The 22,049-nt window shown below is 46.9% G+C and overlaps 1 protein-coding gene across 1 annotated transcript in view; it reads right to left on the bottom strand.

The window, feature by feature from the left end:
* The window catches only part of Pptc7 (protein phosphatase targeting COQ7), a 37,753-nt gene that overhangs the window by 11,718 nt on the left and 3,986 nt on the right, over nt 1–22,049 (bottom strand). Inside the window, exon 2 of the mRNA XM_051161557.1 lies at nt 486–665. Within this exon, the coding sequence (XP_051017514.1) occupies nt 486–665 (180 nt within the window). The remainder of the gene's footprint in view (nt 1–485; nt 666–22,049) is intronic.

A 22,049-nucleotide genomic window follows, 5' to 3' on the forward strand; every position in this document is an offset into this window, starting at 1 on the left:
CTCAGCAGGAGGCAGAAGGAAGTGAGCAGTGAGAAAGGGGCCTCTGTGAAGAAGGGCTCAAACTGAAAGCAAGGGACCTCTTATGCCACTGAACAGAAACTCACTTTAATTGTAGGTGCGAATTAATCCCAGCACTCGGGAGGCAGAGGCAGGCGGATTTCTGTGAGTTCGAGGCCAGCCTGGTCTACAAAGTGAGTCCAGGACAGCCAAGGCTACACAGAAAAACCAACCCCCCAAAGAACAAAACAAAACAAAAAAAAAGTAGGTGTGAAAAAGGAAGGGCTCTACTTACTAGAAGGGTTCTGGCAATTATGAACAACAGGCAAGCAGGTGGGGTGGCACAGGCCTATAATCCTTTAATCCCAGCATTTAGGAGGCAGAGGCAGCATGTCTCTGAGTTCAAGGCCAGCCTGAACTACTGGTAAACTCTTGTTTGCTCAGCCATTAGAGGGCACAGTGAGGAGGAGGTGCAGCCGTCTACTCACCCAGCAAAGGTACTTTGTTTTGCAGCAACTCGCAGTAGCTGGTGGTGAGGATCCCAACAGGGTTGCTGGGGACGAAGCGCCCTTCTTTTACCAACCGCTCACACGTTCGCATCAAAGTCCCTGAGAACTGAGACGGGTCCACTCCGTAGTCTCTCCACCCTCCAACGCCATCTGCAACTCCTGAAAGAGAGAAAGTGCTCTTAAAACCACTGCTGACCGAGAACATAGCTCAGTGGCAGGGCTCCTGCCGCTCATGCACAACGTCCTCAGTTCAGTCCCCAGTACTGCCAAAAACAACAAGAAGCCACGGTCGGTCACCAACTTGCCAGCAGCTCTTCCTCCGCCTCTCCCTAACAGCTCACCCTCATGCTGGGCAGCTAGTGCGCGTGCTCACCCAGCCTCACTGGGAACACCACCGCACAGACACAACTCTGCTTAGTGTTTATGAGGAACGACGGTGCCCGCTACAGGGTTAACACCAGTGTAGCTCTTCACAGGTCCACAGGCTGCTGCTGAGTGCAGAGTCTGCTCAACATTCCTTTTAGCACCAGGAAACTGATGCTCAGTCAACAGAATGTAGACGTCAGTGTTGTCCCATCTCCCATCTCACCCCTTGCAAAACACGTTTCATACTCTTTCCAAAGTTAAAATCAATTTCTGCCTACTGGCTTTAGAAAATAGAAAAATGTTAGATGTACACATGACTAAGGTTTTACATATGGCTTTTCTGAAAGGACCTGTAGGAGATACTAACAGTTGTTGTCTTAGAAATAAGGGACTGACAGAAATTAACGAAAGAGTGTCTAGGACAGGCTCTCCACCTTCGTGGGGCTGAATGACCCTTTCCCAGGGACTGCCTCACACCATCGGAAAATGCATATATTTATATTATGATTCAGGATGGTAGCAAACGTACAATTATGAAGAAGCAACAAAAGTAATCTTATGGTTTGGGGTCACCCAACACGAAGAAGGTCGAGAAACACTGCTCTTGGGGGTAACTGGGGGTGCAGGTCAGCAGAAAAAGCACCTGCCTAGCATGTGTAACCCATTGGGTTCAATCCCCAGCACCACAAAAATAAATATCATACTAGTTGATATTATTTGAATGTTATCTTTACCAAAGCATGCACCACGGCTTTATCTTATTTTGTGCTCTTATACGTGCACACGTGTGTGGAGACCAGAGGTCAGCAACTTCCACCTTAGCATCACCATTTCAATCTATTGTTCTGTGTGTACACACGGCATGTAAGGAATGTGTGCCACAGTGCTCATGTGGAGATTAAGGGACAAACTTGCTAGGGTGGTTTTCTCTATCCACCTTATGTGGCTCCTGCAACTCTAGGTCACCAGGCTCGCACACGGACCAGCTTTCTTGACCTGTGGGGCCACCTTGCTAGCCCTCCACTTTTATCTAGAGACAGTATGTCTCACTTTACCTTGAGCTCACTGACTTGGCTAGAGCCACTGGCAGGGAGGCCCGGGAAGCCTCCTCGCCCTCCCCCAGCGCTGCAATTAGACTTTGATGTGGGCACTAGGACCAAACTCAGGTTTTCATGCTTATACAGGGGCAGTTTACCATTAATCAATGCACTCATCTCCCTAGCTCCCAAGATTTTTTTTTTTAATCTAGGGGGGTGGGCAGACAAGATGACCCAGTTGATAATGGCCAAGCAGAATTTGATCCCTAGGACCTACATGTAAGGAGAGAAAACTGTCATGAGTTGTCCTTTGACCACATGTTACATGCTGCTTCATAAACATGCCTAGACACACACACACACACACACACACACACACACACACACACACACACACAAACGGTAGTGCATACTCATAATCCCAGCACTTGGGAGGTGGAAAACCAAGAAGGCCAACTTCACTTAGATTGCAAATTGGAGGCCAGTCTGGGCAACACACACACACACACACACACACACACACACACACACACACACACAGGGGGTGGGAACAGGCTTGTTTACCTATTTCGTACTTAATTATTTACTTATTTGTATTGTAAGGCTTAAGCACTCTACCAACTAGCTCCATCCCTGGGCCAAACTCAACACTTCTGAGTATGAAATACCCCTCCCCGCACTGCACTTACAATTTTGTACATTCAACTTTCACAGGCATCTTCAAAGAACGAACTTGAACAAAACTGGCTTAACATGACGGACACAGCAAACTTTCTCCAATGGCGGTGGTTATCGGCAGAATGAAATACATCCAAGGAAGTTAAAGGAAAGGGAAGGAAGACAGCTACAGCAGTGGCTTCCACTCTGTGTGACCACCAGCAAGCCAAACATCTCTTTGGAGCAATTCCAAACCAGCTGATGGGGTGGTATTAAGCCTGGCATCTGTTTCAAAATAACTGGAGGTGGCCGTGGGGGCGCCGGAGGAGAGAGGAAGTCAAGCCTGGTCATGAACAGAGAGCTGTTGAAACTGCATGAGAGCTGCCCTCGCCCTCTATCTTGATATACTGGGAAATTTCCACATCACCAAGTTTAAATAAGATGATGGCAACACTGACAAAGTTTTAAAAAGCTACCTTTGTGCCTGCTGCTGCGTGGAACATGCATTTCAGTGTGAGCAGCCAGGTGAGGTCTGCAGTTATGGGAACCATGGACTTGGCAGCAGGCAAGAGCCACCAGAGACTCCTCACAGGAGCCAACAGCTTCATCCCCATCTTCACACATGTGTGCGAGGCAGGGAGGGATGTTTAGGCCACTCTTCTGAAGCGTTCTTACCTCACAGGGCTTAATGTAACAATTTATGTTAACTCACAGAACCCCAATCACAGCAGGAGGGGGACACACACCATCTGATGATGACTCATGAATTCTCTGTGGCCTGCTCAGGGAAAGAATCTGTTCTTAGCCAGGCTCTGGTCCAACAACCACAATTAACTTAAATAACAAATCAGCGAGTTGAGTGACCCAACAGTCCTTCCTCACCAGCCAGGCTTCTCCCGGAGCAGCAGCACCTTTCAGCTATCTGTTGCCTTCGGCGGACAAGGCTCCCAGGCAAAATGCCATGGGCTCAATCTCTTGAGGGGAAAAAGAAACTCAACAGTGCTTCAGCTTTCCAATAAAACCACAGAGGAGAAAAGCTTAGTTTGCATCTAGGAATCTCTCACCAATGTACAGGGGAAGAGGTGGGGGCAGGGCCAGAACCAACCAAGAACCAGAACCCCCTGCACCACATGTATACTCCAAACCTCAGACCACACAGAAAAGGCAAGCCAAGCCTGAGGCAAAGCTGTTATTCAAAATGCATGTATAAAAAGCGAAACCCACCAAGATGTCAGCACAGTATTTACCAAGAGCAGCAGCGGGGTCACAGTGCACTGTAGCCCTGTGTGCCCACACTAGGAACCCCCGCTGAAGCCCTAGCATGAATGGGGACTGTTACAGGCCACTGAAGGAAGGAAGCAGGCCTTTGGAAGTGGCACTCGTGGGCTGTGCATTGTAGGAGGTGCATTGTGGGCTGTCCCTAGAGAGTCCTCTAACTTTCAGAGAGAAGGGCATGGGAAGGGACCTGTCCCCACCCGACGACTGAGTGTGCAGAGATCTGCCTGCTATGAAATATAAGTCTGGATTACAAAACACTGAGTGCCAGCAACAAGAACACTGCACAGCACCCATAGAAGTTTGCTACTGAATATGCAGCAGATGTTTTCAGGTCTAATATGTTAATTAAATGTATTAAGTAAAATTAACTGCATTGCATTTATTGAGTTTTATTACATTTTTTAATGGGAGAGAGAGAGGAGAGACATGGGCATGCCAAAGTGTGTGTATGTGTCAGTCAGAAGACAAAATGTGGCAGTCTGTGTTTCCTTCCTCCATGTGTGTCCCAAGAACCAAGCTTAAGCCATGAGACTGGGAGATAGGCACCTTTACCTTCGGGGCCATCTTTCCCGCCCTCTGTCTCCACTGTTTTCCCCAAAGTCTGATCATTTATTTGTGACTCTTAAAGACTGACTTTGAACTGGATTCAGAAGTAGAAGCGCTCAGTGAGGACAGCCTACATCTCTTGGTGGTCTGTTCCTGGCAGTTTTCTTTCACTTCCTTTATTCTCTTGGCCAAAAGACATTCTGTGGCCTCCTCGCTTTCCTTGGTGCATTGTTTCTTCAGAGCAACATGACGGCGTTTGTGTTGCGGGGCATGCGGAGTAAGATGTTGAGTCTTGGGTCCTGGCTTTTCACCTTCTTTCTTCTCGCAACATGCTGGCGACATCATCTCCTTTAGAGACTGAAAGCTTTCAGATTCTGCTGGCTCTTCTGGGCCCCAACTGCTAGGGCACAGTAGTCTCTGTCAGTCCAGGAATATCTTCCTCTCTACTTATGTTTTATAGTAACCAAGTTGAGAACACTTAAATTGGCACCCGCAATGCATCTGCAAACAAACGAGCTTCCGCTCTCCAGTTCTCCTCGGTCCGTTACAAGAACTCCCTTCACTCAGCAGCCAGAGCACTCTGCCCTGGGTCAAGACACCTTGTGTCGCGGGAAAACTGTTGTTCCCACCACTGCTTCAGAGTACATAGCCTTCCTCTCTTCAGCCAGGGCATCAGGGGCTACGCCAGTGGCCACGTGAAACTTGTGCACCTCTCCCCCTGCACACTAGTGATTGTACTAAAGATGCAAGCTAAACGCTCTCCCTCCGTGGCTTTAGTGGAGAGCTGAGTGTTGTTGAGCTTCTTTTTCCCCTCAAGACACTGAGCCTGTGGTGTTTTGCCTGGGATCCTTGTCCGCTGAAGGCAACAGGTACCTGAAAGGTTGTGCTCCGGCCCTGATGAGGAAGACTGTCCAGCCACTCATACCACAGTGTCCATATGAAACATAGGCTCGTCGTCTGGTTCCATGAGTTTCGGATAGCCAATGGGAAGGAGACGTTCAGCTTCATTTTGACACAGCTGACGCCATGGCCTAGGAGGAGCCATGAAAAAGAGTTTCTTTCTATTGTTGTTTTCTTTCTTTCTTTCTTTCTTTTTTTTAAAGATTTATTTATTAATATGTACACAGTTCTCTACCTGCAGGCCAGAAGAGGGCAGCAGATCACATTATGGACGGTTGTGAGCCACCACATGATTACTGGGAACTGAACTCAGGACCTCTAGGAAGAATAGGCAGTGCTCTTAACCTCTGAGCCCCTTTTCTTTTCTTTTGTTTTCTTTTCTTTTTGAGACAAGGTTTCTCTCTGCAGGCCTGGCTGTCCTAGAACTAACTCATTATGTAGATAGACTAGGCTGGCCTTGAACTCAGAGAAATCCTCCTGCCTCTGTTGGGATTAAAGGTGTAGGAGGCACCACCACAGCCAAGCAAGCTCCATTTAAAAACAAAAACAAAAACAAAAACAGATTTACTCGATGTTGCCAGGCCAGTGTCAAATTCCCAGGCTCAAGCAATGCTCCTGCCTCAGGCTTTACAATAGAAGGACTATGGCTGTGTGGCACCCAGCTCCTTTACTCTTTGAATATAACTTGCCACTGGACAGTGCTACTGTACACAACAGAAAGCAATCAGGGTTCCTGAATAGTAAAGACATGGGCAAAGCTATTATTTTGTAAATACAATCCTCAGAGAAGGTGCAAAAAGAATGGGCTGGAGAAGGCAAAAATGCAGAGCTCGGTATAAGGTGTTAAGACTTTGGGCTCCTTTCCCCTGGCTGCAGGCTAGAACAGACAATTTTGCTGAACAGGCAATCGCTGAAAGAAATTAAAGAGGTAACCGCTGAAACCCACATCAGCACATTCTGCATCAATAGGTTTCTGGAGTTTGTTTTGTTTGTTTTTTGAGACAGGGTCTATGTAGTCCTGGCTGTCTGAGAACTTGCTGTGTAAGCCAGGCCAGCCTTGAACTCACAGAGATCTTCCTGGTTCTGCCTCCCAAGTGCTGGGATTAACGCATACATACATGGACTAGCATACCCAGCCTGTACCAGTGTGCTTCTGGACTTGAGACACAAGAGTGTTAATTAGAAGGGCATGGCCACGCCAGTCAAGATCCCAACCTTTCCTGGGATGTGTGTTTAAGCTCCAGGGTCAGCAGGCATCCTTATGCAAGTGTCTGCATGAAGCCAGGAACTGAGCAGAATGTGATGATCAGATATGGCTGGGGAGAGGCGCAGGGAAGTAAAGGGTTAAAGGGTTGCAGAAGTGTGCACTCAAAGTGACTTTATTTTAGGAATGAGAATCCTAGCCTAGTGGCTCACCTATGGACAACTGACTGAGTTCAAGGAACCACCATGGACCCAGTCTGTCATCTAATAGGCTGAGTTACAGTGAAAATAGCCTTTAGCCAGGCATGGTGGTGCACGCCTTTAATCCCAGCATTCGGGAGACAGAGGCAGGTGGATCGCTGTGAGTTCAAGGCCAGCCTGGTCTATAAAGCAAGTCCAGGACAGCCAGGGCTACACAGAGAGACCCTGTCTTGGGGGGGGGGGGGAGCCTTTAATGCCACCTGGAGAGTGAGCATGGAATGCAGAAGCTGTCTTTAATTCACCGTAATCATCTTATGTCTCCAGGGGTGACGTTCCGTGAGCACACACTCAGCTAGCTTTAGTGCGTCCTTTGACCCCAAATCCAACTACAACTATTATTAGATTAAGATAATGGTTACATATCAGAAGAGCTGAGCGAAAGCCTGAGAAGAGACTACAGAGCACAGGAAGTCCTCCTGTTACAGCACTGTTCTGAGTGGGAAATGACCAACTACAAACTACTCACAGCATTAGACTCGTGTTTGGGGTTTAAAGACAGGGTCTTTCTCTGTACCTGAGGCTGGCCTTGAACATGAAGCAATCCTCCTTTCTGGCCTGACCTGCTGGAGATTACAGAAAGGAACCACTTATAAGACCCAGATCTTAGAAGGTTTTTTGTTTTGTTTTCAAGACAGGGTTTCTCTGTGTAGCCTTGGCTATCCTGGAACTTACTCTATAGACCAGGCTGGCCTCAAACTCAGAGATCTGCCTGCCTCTGCCTCCTGCGTGCTGGGATTAAAGGTATGTGCCACCACTGCCCTGCTCAGATCTTAGATGTTTTAAAAAATGTAGTGTTAAGTTTTCCACCCACTGGGGCTGGAGAGATGATGGCTCAGCGGTTAAGAGCACTGGCTGCTCTTCCAAACGTCCTGAGTTCAATTCCCAGCAACCACATGGTGGCTCACAACCATCTATAGTGAGATCTGGTGCCCTCTTCTGGTGTGCATGTGTACTTGCAGACAGAACACTGTATTCTTAATAAATAAATCTTAAAAAAAAAAAGTTTTCCACCCACTGATTTCCTAAAGCAATTAAAATGAAGCAAAGCCAAGTCGGCCCAGCCTCTGCCTCTCATTACTCAGAGGTGTCCACTGTGAACACTCCTTTCTTGGAGCCCCTCCCACCCTCAGGAGTTCTTTCTCTTGCTCTAATTAATTACTTTTATAAGTAGAATTCTAAGTAACAATTTTCATATTTAAAATTAGCACGATTCTACCTTTGCCAGAGTTACAACCATATAAAAATGGTGCTGGAGGGCTGGGATGGCGTTCAACAACACAGTGCAAGTTCAGCATGCCTGTGCCCTGGGCTCAGTCCTCAGCAACAGGCAAAGCTTTGCATTAATTTCATATAATAGTTTTGTTCTAGGCAAAAGTCCAGAGAAGACAGGTTTGGTAAATAAACTCAAACTGTGGCACTTTAAAGCCTATCTCCCCAGCTGCTCAAGCTACTTAACTGTGATGGTGCAGAAGGCAGACAGATCTGGGAAGGCTTCTGAACTAAGCTGCCATTAGTGTTGAGTGTCTCCAACAGTGCCTGCACTCCCAGCCACAGCAGGCTCATGTTAAGAGCGCTTTTCTTTTTTAATGGGTGTGTGTGTGTGTGTGTGTGTGTGTGTGTGTGTGTGTGTGTGTGTGTGTGTGTGTGTGTACACACGTTGCTAGTGCCACATGAGGAGTCCAGAAGACGGTGTGAGATTCCTTTGGAGCTAGAGTTAATAGGTGGTGGTGAGGAGGAGCCACTCAACACGGATTCTGGGAACCGAACCTGAGCCCTTTGCAAGAGTGATACATGCTCGTAACCTCGAAGCTGTCTCTCTAGCCCCACAACTGCTCTTCTGAACCCCCCCTTCTCTATTTATTTATTTATTATGTATACAGTGCTCTGTCTGCACATACACCTGCAGGCCAGAAGAGGGCATCCGATCACACTATAGATGGTTGTGAGCCACCATGTGGTTGCTGGGAATTGAACTCAGGACCTCTGGAGGAGCAGCCAGTGCTCTTAACCTCTGAGCCATCTCTCCAGCACCCTGAATCCCTCTCTTACACACAGCTCCCAGACTGGCCTGCAATTATTTATAAGATGCTTCTGGACAATGACGCCTAGAGAACACTGCACTCCAGCTCTAATATAAACCCCAGGGAGGGAAACATGCCACTTCTCCTTCATCACAACACAGGCGATGGCAAAACTGCAAATAGTATGCAGCATCACCCCAGGGAGCGTGTCTCATTGACAAGGGAGCCTCACACTCCAGTAAAACAAGCTGCTTCTCAGGACTGGTTTTCCGTCAGTGAGACATCTCAGGTGGCTTGAATGGGAGTACCTGTTATGGAGGGCAGGGCTCTAGCTGGACCCTAAGAGCTGAGTAACAGACAGCAGGGCCTCACAGGCAGGGCCCATCTACTGAGACAGCGCCTAGCGCTGTTTCTCCAAGTCTACAGCCCCTCTCTGTAGAGACCCAGGCTCTCATCTACCACTGCAACCCTGACAACACGAAGACCATCAGATGAAAATGAGGTCTAAGCACACAGTTGATTCTGTATCAATAGGAACAGGTCATATTTACACCAACATTTCTGAATACTCCCCTGTGACTCAGGACTGGAAAATGTGTCTGCAAGTGATTTATCCCAAAGGCAATGGGGAAAAAAATCAGATTACTTTAAAAAAAAAAAGAAAAAAGAAAGGAAGCTATTCCATTGTCAAGCTGCTGCACAGTATGGTGTGCTCTGACTAAGCCCTCAGTCCTCTGGAGGAGAAATTACAGGGATTACAACGTTCTGCCTGCCTTAACAGGCTAGGAATTCCCTTTGCACGAAGCTTCCCCAGAGCAACCACCCTGCATTAACCACAGAGAAACCTGTGTGTCTCCACTCCAGAGACTGAGTCTCCATCAAGCTCTCCAGGTCTCTAAACAGAGCATCTAAGATCAGGATGAAGGACAGACAAGAAGAAAGTGTGTCGATCCTGTAAGAAACCCATACTTGCTCTGCCAAAGAGATGGACTGTCCAGGGCAACAGTTAAGACCTAAGCAGGAGCAAAACGGTCCATTTCAGGTTTCAGATTTGGGGGAGCACCTATCTCTTATTTATTTACTTTGTTTGTTTGTTTGTGTGAGTCATGATTTCTCTGTGTAACAGCCCGGGCTGTCCTGGGCTGCTTTGTAGACGCCCTCTCCTCCTATTTCTTATTAGCTCAGCAAACAGGAGACTACTTAGTAGTCATGCTAAAGAGCATGCACATGCAACACACACACACACACACACACACACACCCCTACCTTTATTATTTTGGTTAGCTGTCTAGTCTTTAAAAGCAGTAAGAGGTGCTGAGAAGAGGGTTAGGAAACAGTGTGAAGATAAACATGTATAACTTCTCCCCCCCCCACTGTGTGTGTGTGTGTATATGTGTGTGTATGTGTGTGTGTATGTGTGTGTGTATGTGTGTGTGTGTGTGTGTGTGTATGTATGTGTATGTATGTGTGTGTATGTGTGTGTATGTATGTGTGTGTATGTGTGTGTATGTATGTGTGTGTATGTATGTGTGTGTGTGTATGTGTGTATGTGTGTGTGTGTGTGTGTGTGTGTGTGTGTAGGCACGAGGTTGATGCAGTGTGCCTTCCTCTATTACTCCCCACCTTATTTCTTAAGGGTCTTGTGTTCTTGTTCTCTCTCTCCTCCCCACCCCCACTCGGGTTTCTCTGTGTAGCCATGCTGTCCTGGAACTCACTTTGTAGACCAGGCTGCCCTTGAACTCACAGAAATCTGCCTCCCTCTGCCTCCCTTCGTGGTAGGATTAAAGACGTGTGCTACCTGGCTGGCTTGTTCTCTAACTTTAGCCTGCCATAACCAGTAACTTAAACTCCAGGAGGATGTGACTTCTCTGGTCTCAGAGGACATCTGTACTCTCCCATGCATACTCTCTCACATACACACACATATCAAAATAATAAAATTAAATCTTAAAAAAAAAAAAAAAAAGCAGCTGGGTGTGGGGGCGCATGCCTTTAATCTCAGCACTTGGAAGGCAGAGGCAGGTGGATCTCTGTAAAGCCAGACCTGGATGGATGGATGGAGGACAGTCACTTTGTAGACTAGGATGGCCTCGAACTCACAGAGATCCACCTGTTTCTGCCTCCCGAGTGCTGCCACCACACTTGGCCTTCCAAAAAAAAAAATTTTTTTTTTAAAGATCTTTATTTTATTTATCTGTGATATCTACCTATGCTACATATAAACGGGTGTTTTTAGGGGCCAGATGGTAGGATCCCTTACTGTTACAGGCAGCTGTAAGCCTGATGTGGGTGCTGGCAACAGAACTCAGATCCTCTGCAAAAGCAGTGAAGTGCTCTTAAGCACTGATCTCAACTTGATACAGCCAAAACCATCTGAGAGGAGGGTATGTTGATTAAGAAAATGCCTCCATGGAAGTCAGACCTGGGCCAGGTGATGGCAGTGCAAGCCTTTGATCCCAGCATTCTGGAGGCAAAAGCAGGTAAGATCTCTCTGAGTTTGAAGACAGCTTGGTCTATGGAATGAGTTCTAGGAGAGCCAGGGTTACACAGAAAAAAAAACTGTCTCAAAAAAAGCAGAAAAAGAAAAAAAGCAACAACAAAACAAACAACAAAAAACAATAATAGGAAGTTAGGAGGGAAGGAAAAGGCCTCCATAAGCTCCAGTTGGTTTTTTGCTTTTTGGTTTTTGTCTTTCAAGACAGTGTTTCTCTATGTTGCCTTGGCTGTCCTGGACTCTCTGTAGACCAGACTGGCCTCGAACTCACAGCGATCTACCTGTCTCTGCCTCCCTGAGTGCTAGGATTACAAGTGTGGGCCACTGCATGCAGCTCAGGGCTTTTTTTTTTTTAAATTAGTGGTTGATGGGGGCGGGGGCTGTCCAGCCATTGTGGTAGTACCATCCCTGGGCTGGTGGCCCTGGGTTCTGTAAGAGAGCTAGCAGAGCAAGGCATGAGGAAGCAGGCTAGAAAGCAGCACCCCTCCATGGCCTCTGCATCAGCTCCTGCCTCCAGGTTCCTGCCCTGTTTGAGTTTCTGTCCTGACTTCCTTCAGTGATGATCAGTGATGTGGAAGTGTGAGCCTTTCCTCCCCAGGGTGTTTCGGTCCTGGGGTTTCAACACAACAATAGTAACCCCAACTGAGGCACCATCTCTCCCCATCCTTTATTCACTGTGTGTTGTTTGTGTGCATTTGTGTGGGCGAATGCTACAGCCCTAGGAAGGTCAGAGGGCACCCTGTAAAAATCAGCTCTCTTCTTCCACCAGGTGAAGAAGGATAGAGCTCAGGTTATCAGGCTTGGCAGCAGGCTCCTTTACTTGCTGAGCCATCTCTCCAGCCCCAACTAATTTCTCTCTTTCTTTCATGTCCTATACTTTCAAGATTTTTAATAATAATCATGGTTTTTGGATAAAGGAAAGTATGTAAATGCAGTTAGAACTGTATCTTATGCTATAGTCAACACTGGAATTATAAAGCGCATTCATCAACATGCAAGGCACTGTTGAAAACACAGCTAAAGGGATTTAGACTTGTAAGAGCTCTGCCTATGGAACTTATAGTAAAGCAGTTACTGCTGTGCTTGGGTGGAAGGTTAAGAGATTTAGGATAAATTACTGTAGCACATCAAATTAGATATAAACCAGAATGATATTATAAAATAATATAAAGTTTTAAAAAGCAGAACGCAGCAGTGGTGGTCTATTGGTATAACTCTAGCACTGAGGGAGTTGAAAACAGGAGGATCAGGAGTTCAAGGCTAACCTGGGCTACATGAGACCTTGCCTCAAAAAAACAAAACTAAGCCAGGCGTGGTGGCGCATGCCTTTTTTATAAATCCCAGCACTCGGGAGGCAGAGGCAGACGATGTCTGTGAATTTGAGACCAGCCTGGTCTACAGAGTGAGTCTAGGACAGCCAAGGCTACACAGAGAAACCCTATCTCAGGAAAACAAAAAACAAAACAAAAAAACTGAAACAAATTCTAAATAGATTGTATACCTAATGGAAGGTATGGGACAGTGTCTGAAACTTGAGCTGGAGGGATGCTGATGAGTTCCCTGCTGTCTTCACCAAGAAGGATAAAGAACAAAGCACAAGTCAGAAGGCTGAGAGAGGCAGAGTCCCACGTGCAGAAACTTAGCCTCCAGGTAAATACCTCCTGCCCGCATGCCAAGAACCTCTCACCATGAGTCAGTCCCAACAACGAGGCACAGGAGACCAGGCACTCAGGAGATCTCCTGGAGGAAAAAGCAGACCTGCCGCCACCAAGGTCAACACAAGGCTCTTATTTGTCTCAATCAAGGGGCTTTGTCCTACTATTCGCTCAAATATAGCTGACACCTGCACAGTATTCAGACTCAGCAAAAACTACCTCCATGAAAGAAGTTTCTACCAGATTCCCTTAAGCATCAGTACACTGGGCCTGGGCAGGCTCTGAGGCAGATCTGAGCAACTCCAGCTGAAACTGAGACTAAGCCACGTGTCCAGAACCAGCCTCAGCACCTTCACTCACAGGTGAGAGGCTTGCACCCTGACCGTCTGAGGACAGCAGTGTACTCCATTCACCTGTCACAGTGCAAGTTCACGGAAGCCTACTGGATATCGTGGTGCATACTTGTAACCCCAGTACTTAGAGGTGGGGAGGCAAAGGATCACTTACACATTCAAGGTCCTGCTTGGCTTCATAGGAGTTCAAGGTCAACCTGGGGTATGTCACATTTTGTCTCAAACAAACAAAAACATCAACAGGGGTGGGGATGGATGAGGCTCAGAGGCAGAGCACTCTGAAGCATGGCAAGGCTTAGGGCCTGCAGCACAGCCAAAATAGATTTTATTTTTTTTTTTTTTTTTTTTTTTTTTTTTTTTTTTTTGGTTTTTTCGAGACAGGGTTTCTCTGTGTAGCCTTGGCCATCCTGGACTCACTTTGTAGACCAGGCTGGCCTCGAACTCACAGCGATCCGCCTGCCTCTGCCTCCCGAGTGCTGGGATTAAAGGCGTGCGCCACCACGCCCGGCTTCAAAATAGATTTTAAAAAGGAACAACCATGGCTCAGTGGCTAGGAGCACTGTCTGCCCTTCTAGAAGACCAGTTGATCCCCAGAACCCACATGGTGGCTCCCAACTGTCTATAATTCCAACCCCAGAAGATCTAATACCTTCTTCTGGCCTACGTGGGCACCAGACACAGATGTACACACAGGAAATACCCATGCACGTAAAGTAGTCATAAAGAAAAGAAAGGAGCCATCAAGCAGTAGCGCGAGGCTGGCACAGTCTACGGCGAGCAGGGAGTGTCTGGAGGTTTTCTGACTCCTGTTTGTAAGCCACCAGCTTTCCAGACACTGGTCTGTGGTCACAACCAAAAGACAATGTTCACTTACAGATAACGTATAAAAGATGAGTGAGAGGACCATTTTGGCTCTCCAGTCAACTCCCCAAGCCTGTCATTCAATAGCTCATTAAACATTCAACAGTGACATTTGCAAGTACTAAGGAAGAAGCATTTATTTGTCTACAAAAACACAAAGGAATAGAAAGGTGCGCCTGCACTTGGAAGAAATGAACTGGCTTTTCTCCAGAAGCAACTTCATTTAACAAGCATCTCCTCGGCACAGGCTGCCTACCGTGTAGGGCTTCTGTTTTAAATAGGAATTTTAGACAGTGAGCAATAGACAAAGGGCTAGCCTTTTCCTTCAGTCACTGTGATAGCCTCAATGGCTGCTAATATCTTCTCACCCCCAGTGGCTGGCCCAGCAGTTCCCAAGCCTTACTGCAGGCTGAGATGTCCCTCAGAGTCCTGGTGTTCTATGCCAGCACAGGACAGGTGCCCCTCATAGGTGTTGCTGTCTCAGCACTAGGCACAACACAAGCGCAGAGATTCTGCCCCCAAAGGCCATTAAGCAAGCCCACTTTTCATTCCCAAACTTGGTCATTCCCCTTACATGTTCCAGCCTGTCACAAGCAGCCCTCAGCCTGCACTTGCAGAATAGAAACTCTGTGAACCTACTGGATGCATATCTAGCTCCCACCCCTCCCTCCCTCCCTCCTCTGTGTCGTGTGTCACTCAGTTCTGGTGATTCTATCTGCACATCTGCAGCCTGGCTCCTTCCAACTGCCCTGCATACAGCCAGCCTTGTGGGGGTCAGCTCTTTCAGCAGCTCCTTCTGTGGTTACCGCTGCCATGTCTGTGTGCCCCAGTAGACAAAGCCCTTCCGTGCATAGGCCACCTTTACTTGCTTGGATATGTAAACGCATACTTTAGCACACACAAGGCACTAGTGATGCTGCTTGCTGACTCTGGACCTCCAAATCACGCTGCCAGAATAAGGAGCTCAGGCAAGAAACTCCTGAGAAGGCACGAGGTGAACAAGCCCAGCCAACCTGTTTCCACACAGCTTTGTGGCATCGGCTCCCATCAAGTACCCCTTGGCCTTGTCACATGGCACGGGTATATTTTCAGAGACGTGTCAACAAAGACTCAGGAGAGTAAAAACGTTTTTGGCGACTTAGCTAAGATATTGAAAAGCTTTTCTACACTAATCAGTTTTGAATTTGAAACACACAGCACCAAGAAAGCCACAGTGCCCTGTGAATGGGACATCCCTGATGAGACCTCATTTCACGGGAAAATTCTGAGACCTATTACCCACTTAACGGCCAAAGCTCAAGTCCAGGTTTAGGGAACAGCTCAAGCCTGACCCAGAGCTGCTGTCCAAACACTGAAGTGAAAACACAGGCGCTTTTCTGTTTGCCTCATTCAGCGCAGCCAACCTTCAGCAGCTACCTCAAACGATGATGTGCAGTGACTCTGAGAAGCCAGAAAATGAAAACGTGCTAGGTGACGGCAGCTTTGAAAGGTCAAAACAAGAGGTCAACAAAACAGTCTGTACGTTCCGGGACCTGCCACAACACATTCTGTGGGTCACTTTGTGGACCCTGGGAAAGCGGCAGTCTCTTATCAGTCCTTGCGATTCACATCAAGAACAGATACAAGTCGTGGACAGCCTGGTAAACTCATACATGTTAAGTGTGATACCCTCTAGGCTGACATGACGCTTACTGGAGAAAGGGCTCCACAGCACCTAGGTAAGCACAAAGCATGCACCCTTACTGGAGAGTTCTCAGGGGCTACGTGCAGCAGGGTCTTTGCACACTCCTGGCTGCTGCTGCAGAGGTCCTCAAGGTGTCAACCCTAAGGTGCTATTCCAAATAAAGAGTAACCTCAGCCGGGCGTGGTGGCGCACACCTTTAATCCCAGCACTCGGGAGGCAGAGGCAGGCGAATCGCTGTGAGTTCGAGGCCAGCCTGGTCTACAAAGTGAGTCCAGGATGGCCAAGGCTACACAGAGAGACCCTGTCTCGAAAAACCAAAAAAAAAAAAAAAAAAGAGTAACCTCACTGTTACTTTATAGCAGGAAATGGGGTAAAAACAATAAAAAAATAATAAAAGTAGAGGGCTTCAGTACATAATGCAGATGTGATAAACTCTGCTCAGTCTGTACAGAAAACACCTACATCAAACACATGGCATGAACTATAAGGTAACAACACTGCCCAACAGTGTGCAACGACCAGAGGGAGCTGTGCTGATTGCAGCCGAGGTATGCACCACAGGTGTTTTACACAGGAGTCTTACGAGCAGCTGTTATTTTACGCGCACAAAACAGAAGCACTCATTTAAAAGCACTAGACAGCGCAACTGAGCTGTAGGTACAGGCTAACGTCAACACTAACAGCACCAAACAAACCTACTGACTGATCAACTTTACCGCCGAGGAAACACAGGAGGTGACACGAGAGTGCGATTGTGTCTAGAGCGGCACAGATTTCAAGAGAGCCACATAACTACTCTGCCATCTCCAGAGCCACTTTCAGGAGAGGCAGCTGACTCCTCAGCCAGGTAAAGATCTTGGTGCATAAGAAACAAAGTGAGGGCCTTACTCCTTAGACAAAGGACCTGTTTCCTCCTCCAGTCTACTGCCAAATCCTCACTTGGGATCTGGTTGTTTGTTTGTTTGTTTGTTTGTTTGTTTGAGACAGGGTTTCTCTGTGTAGCCTTGGCTGTCCTGGACCTCTCTTTGTAGACCAGGCTGGCCTCATACTCAGAGATCCATCTGCCTCTGCCTCCCGAGTGCTGGGATTAAGGGCGTGTGCCACCATGCCTGGCCCCACTTGGAATCTTACAGAAGCACTCAGTACCTCTTTTCTTTCCTAACCATCTACAACTAAACTGAGAGGGTTGTGCCAAAGGCCAGTTCAAGTCCAAATGACTGGTAGCTTTCCTGTTCTCAGCTTTGTGTCCTCTGCAGCCTTTGCAAGACTTAGGATTGATTTTAGGAACTTTCAGCATTAAGGACACGAAGCCCAGGTTCCCAAATGTTCCTAACAGCAGCTCTGCACTAGATGCCACTTCTCAAAGAGATGGAACTTAACACAGTTGTGAAAGATAAATTCAATAGGCACATTATTTTCAGCTGACTGAAGTCCCATGTTGTTAGAAATAAAATTCTGTGAACTTATTTTCCCAAAGCATTTCCCTGTGAAGTCTAAATCCCATGACCTACGTGCAGCCTTAGAAAAGACATGGGAGAACTACATAAAGAGCGGTGGCATTCGGCCTGAAGATGACACGTGCCTGACCTACCAGAGGACATGGTTGTAGGTCACATTCTGACCTGGTGTAGTGTTCCTGAGCACCAAGTCCACCTGGAGACTGCTACAGCCATTCAGATTACCCACTACCCAGTTGAGTGATACCACCCTAAAGTTCAAAGGACAGCCTCCCACACCCAACAGGAACCCACCTGCACCCTACATTTTCCTGAGATTTAACAAGCCTTTGTAAATACCTAAAATAGTATAAGCACTCACACCTCTAAAATCTAATGGTTTACTCTACAGAAAGATCCATCCAGAGCCCTCTAGAGAGAGACAGACACTAATGCCTTGAGCAAAGAGCTGAAAGTCAGGACGGCTGGGCTGAGCCCCAAGTCTCCATATTTCAAACTGGTAAACAGAAAAGGTAGCTGAAGGCAATGGCTGAAAGTGAAGGTGCCTCCTAAGTACCTTACACAAGGTTAAGTCACCCACAAGCAGGGCGGGGAGGTGCCGAGCACAGCGAGCAGCAAACATCCTCTCCATCAACCCTGTCATCTTCAGAGCCACACGGCAGCTAGTCAGCCCTCAACAGCCCTTTCTGCAAGTCCATACTGCTCACACTTTCTCAGTAGTTCATGCTTTTCTTTTTCTCTTCTCATTCTGTAGCCCCTGGCTGTCCTGGAACTCACTCTGTACACCAGGCTGGCCTTGGACTCACAGAGATCTGCCGGCCTCTGCCTCCCGAGTGCTGGCTGGAACTCACTCTACACAGATCTGCCAGCCTGTGCCTCTCAAGCGCTGAGATTACTAAACCCAGCTGCTGGTTATCTCTTGAAAATACCGAGATGACTTATCTCAGAACGTACATATTTAAATACTGCAATTTAATTTAATTAATTTATTTATTTTTGGTTTCTCAAGACAGAGTTTCTCTGTGTAATAGAGCTCTGGCTGTCCTGGACTCGCTCTGTAGAGCAGGCTGGCCTTGAACTCACAGAGATCCTCCTACCTCTGCTTCCCAAGTGCTGGGATTACAGGCACGCGCCATCACACCCAGCTTTAAAGATAATTTTCTTTATATAAAGTGATTATATAATCAAGATCAAGTTATATCAATTTATCCTATGTCCAAGTAATTCCACTCTCAGGTATAGACCTGAAAAGATTAAAAACACTGAGCTGAAGAGATGGCTCAGTCGTTAAAGGCTGGGCTCACAACCAAAAATATAAAAACACAAGTGCATAGCCAAACATGGTGGCACGTGTCTGTAAGCACAGCACTTTAAGAAATCAAAGCAGGAGAACTGCTGAGAGTTCAAGGCAAGCCTTGGCTATGTAGTGAATGCCCACACACACTTCAAAATAAAGTATAACACCTGCTCACACAAAAGCTTCTATAGAAATATGGCAAACATTATTCACAATGGCCAGTATGTGAAAACACCCACTCATACCAACAAATGGACCAACGGAATGTGGTATATCCCTGAAATGGAACCTTATGCAGCCTTGATAAAGGATTCAGTATTGACACATTCTCTGGCCTCAACTTTGAAAATAGGCTAAGAGAAAGGAAACGGCATGAAAGACTACATAGTCTTAGGGTTCCACTTACACAAACACCCCGAACAGGCAAATCCAGAGAATCCACAAGCTGCTACAAGGACTGGGAAACACCCACAAGTGGGGAGCAACTGCAATGGACAGTGTTTTTTTGAAGCGGGGGGTTGTTCTGGACTCAAGAGTGTAGGGAAGGCTGTACAACCTTGTGAATTTTTAAAAAAGATTATTTATTTATTATTATGTATACAGTGCTCTGCAGGCCAGAAGAGGGCATTAGATCACATTATAGATGGTTGTGAGCCATCATGCGGTTGCTGGGAATTGAACTCGGGACCTCTGGAACAGCAGTTGGTGTGCTTAACCTCTGAGCCATTTCTCCAGCCCAACCTTGTGAATTTTCAAACTGAGTATGCATTGCATTTTTAAAGGGTGCCATGTCATATCATGCGACTTTGCAACTCAGTTTTGGCTTCTTTTTTTGACATGAACTATGGAGCTAGAGTGTGGAGGTCAGAGGGCAGCTTGAGGGAGTCAGTTTTCTCCTTATGTCATGTAGGATCTGGGGCTCAAACTCAGGTGACTGGACTTGGTGGCAAGCACCTTTACCAGCTGAGCTGTCTTCCAAGCACTACAGCTCAGCTTAAAACAACAAAAGGCTCAAGGTCATCAACAGGTAGATTTGTCTTCCTGACTAAAACGGGCATGGTGGCACCTGCCTATAATCCCAGCACTCAGGGAGGCAGAGGCAGATGGATCGCTGTGAGTTCAAGGCCAGCCTGGTCTACAAAGCAAGTCTAGGACAGCCAGGGCCGTTACACAGAAAAACCCTGTCTTGAAAAACCAAAAAAAAAAAAAAAAAAAAAAAAAAGAGCTGGGCAGTTGTAGCGTCCGCCTTTAATCCCAGCACTCTAGGGGCAGAAGCAGACAGATACCAGTGAATTCGAGGCCAGCCTGATCTACAGAGGAAAACTTCTTTAAAAAGATTGCTTTGGTTATTAGGCTGGGGAGGTAGCTCAGCCATTAGGAGCACTGGCTGCTCTTCCAGAGGATCCAGGGTCAATCTCCAGCACCCACCCACATGGCAGTCACAACTGTCTGTAACTCCTGTTCCAGGGGATCTGGTCCCTTCACTCGTGCCGGAAAAACACTAAAGTACATAAAATAATTGTTTAAAAAAAAGGTCTGGCTGTTAGAAAGAAAGAAAATCCCGACTATGAGATGAGACTGATGTCCCGAAAGGACAGGACCAGAGATTCCAGAGAGGACTCCTTGAGCCGCTGGCGTCAGTGCGCTCCCCCAGTGACTACTTACGTAAAAGTACAGCTCAGACACAAGCGTCTGCCAAGTTTATCAGGCTTATCAAGACTGGAAAGGTCAGCCAGACGAGGTGGCGCACACCTGTAATTCCAGCACTCAGGGAGGCAGAGGCAGATAGTTCTCTGTGAGTTTGAGGCCAGCCTGGTCTACAAAGCAGCCCAGGACAGCCAAGGCTACACAGAGAAACTTTGTCAAAACAAACAACACCAACAAAAGACTGGAAAGGCCAAAATGGACCTAACCTATGTACCTAATTCAGTTCCTCATCTGATCTTTACACATTAAAGTTCAGAAGCCAGGCGTGGTTACACACACCTTTAATCTCAGAGCTCAGGAGGCAGAGGCAGGCAGATTTCTTCTAAGTTTGAAACCAGCCTAGCCTATGTCAGCCGTGGGTATATAGAGTGAGGCCGTCTCAAAACCAAAACCAGTGTTAGAAAGATGATGGTTCAGTAGCCAAGAGCCTTGAAAACACCGTACACAATAGCTGCCCTTATGGAGGACCAGGGCTTGACTTCCAGTCCTCACATGGCACCTCACAACCTTTCAGAATTCTAGTTCCAGGGACTCCAATGCCCATGAGGGCACCAGTCATGCATGTGGTACATACATGCAGGCAAACACCCACACACAGAAATTAAATATTTTAAAAATATTTTTAAAAATTAAAACACATATACACAAACACAAACAGTACCACCACCACCCGCCCCCAAAGAATATTTTTAAGACTGGCAAGACTCATAGAAACACTTCAGAATTCTGGCCCAATAAAAACTCAAAACCAAAGGCTAAAGTAGAAAACTGTTTTATTTTCATGTGTTAGTTCCAAGTTAAACCAAGCTTAAACAAACATCCCTTGGCTTTTAAAGAATGGCTTCACAGCTCAATCTTTAGAGGCCAGAATTTATATGGCACAGACTATGCCTGCCATTTTCAAATAAATGCTTTCTGTAAGCTGTGTTTAGCATGCAGGGGAGTTTTTGTTGCTTTTCAGTTATGAGTCAGAGAGAATAAAGCAATTATAAACACATTCATATTCTCTCTCTTGTCCCCTCCCTCCACCCCTCCAGGCATGACAGAGAAGCCTGTCTTTGCCAGTAACTAGCGGTGCTTTGAAGTCACCTAAGCATCTGAAGGCCTCTGTCTGCTTGTCACCAAAACATGGAAGAAATGAACCTGAAGGTTTTGAAGTCTTACATTCTCAACAGCCTTTTGATGCTGCTGTGGTGGATGGGGACTGGGAGCACTCTGATGACATCAGGTGGCTTTCATGGAAGGCATAGCATGCAAAGTGGCAAAGCTCCAGGCTGAGCCTCAGGGAGGAAGGAACAAGCAAAGTCCACGAAGCTCGTGCACATGTGGGCTTCTGCTGGCCCAATAAAGAGAATGAGCCCCAGCCAATTTTCCATGGGATGGGAGTGGTGCCTGGTCTCACCACACCCTCCACAGCCAGTTTTTCCTAAAAGAAATCCAATGGGGACAGTAACAGTGTGAGGCATCAAGTACTCTTCATCATGACTAACAGCAGAGTTCAGGTGATTTATCTATTTATTTATTTATTGTTTTGGGTTTTTGGTGTTGTGTGAGACAGTTTCCCTGTGTAGGCCTGGCTGCCCCAGAACTCAGAGATGCACCTGCCTGCACCTCCCAAGTGACGAGATTAAAGACATGTACCACTACACCCTGCCAATTTCAATTCTTAAAAAAATCAAACTAATAATTTATTTCTCATGCAAGAAGAAACTCCCTTTCATTCCTAACAGTTGAGAAGCCCATAGTGTGTGACCAAACTGCAGAGA

Source organism: Acomys russatus, chromosome 19 (genome assembly GCF_903995435.1).
Source record: "Acomys russatus chromosome 19, mAcoRus1.1, whole genome shotgun sequence".
NCBI classification, from domain to species: domain Eukaryota; kingdom Metazoa; phylum Chordata; class Mammalia; order Rodentia; family Muridae; genus Acomys; species Acomys russatus.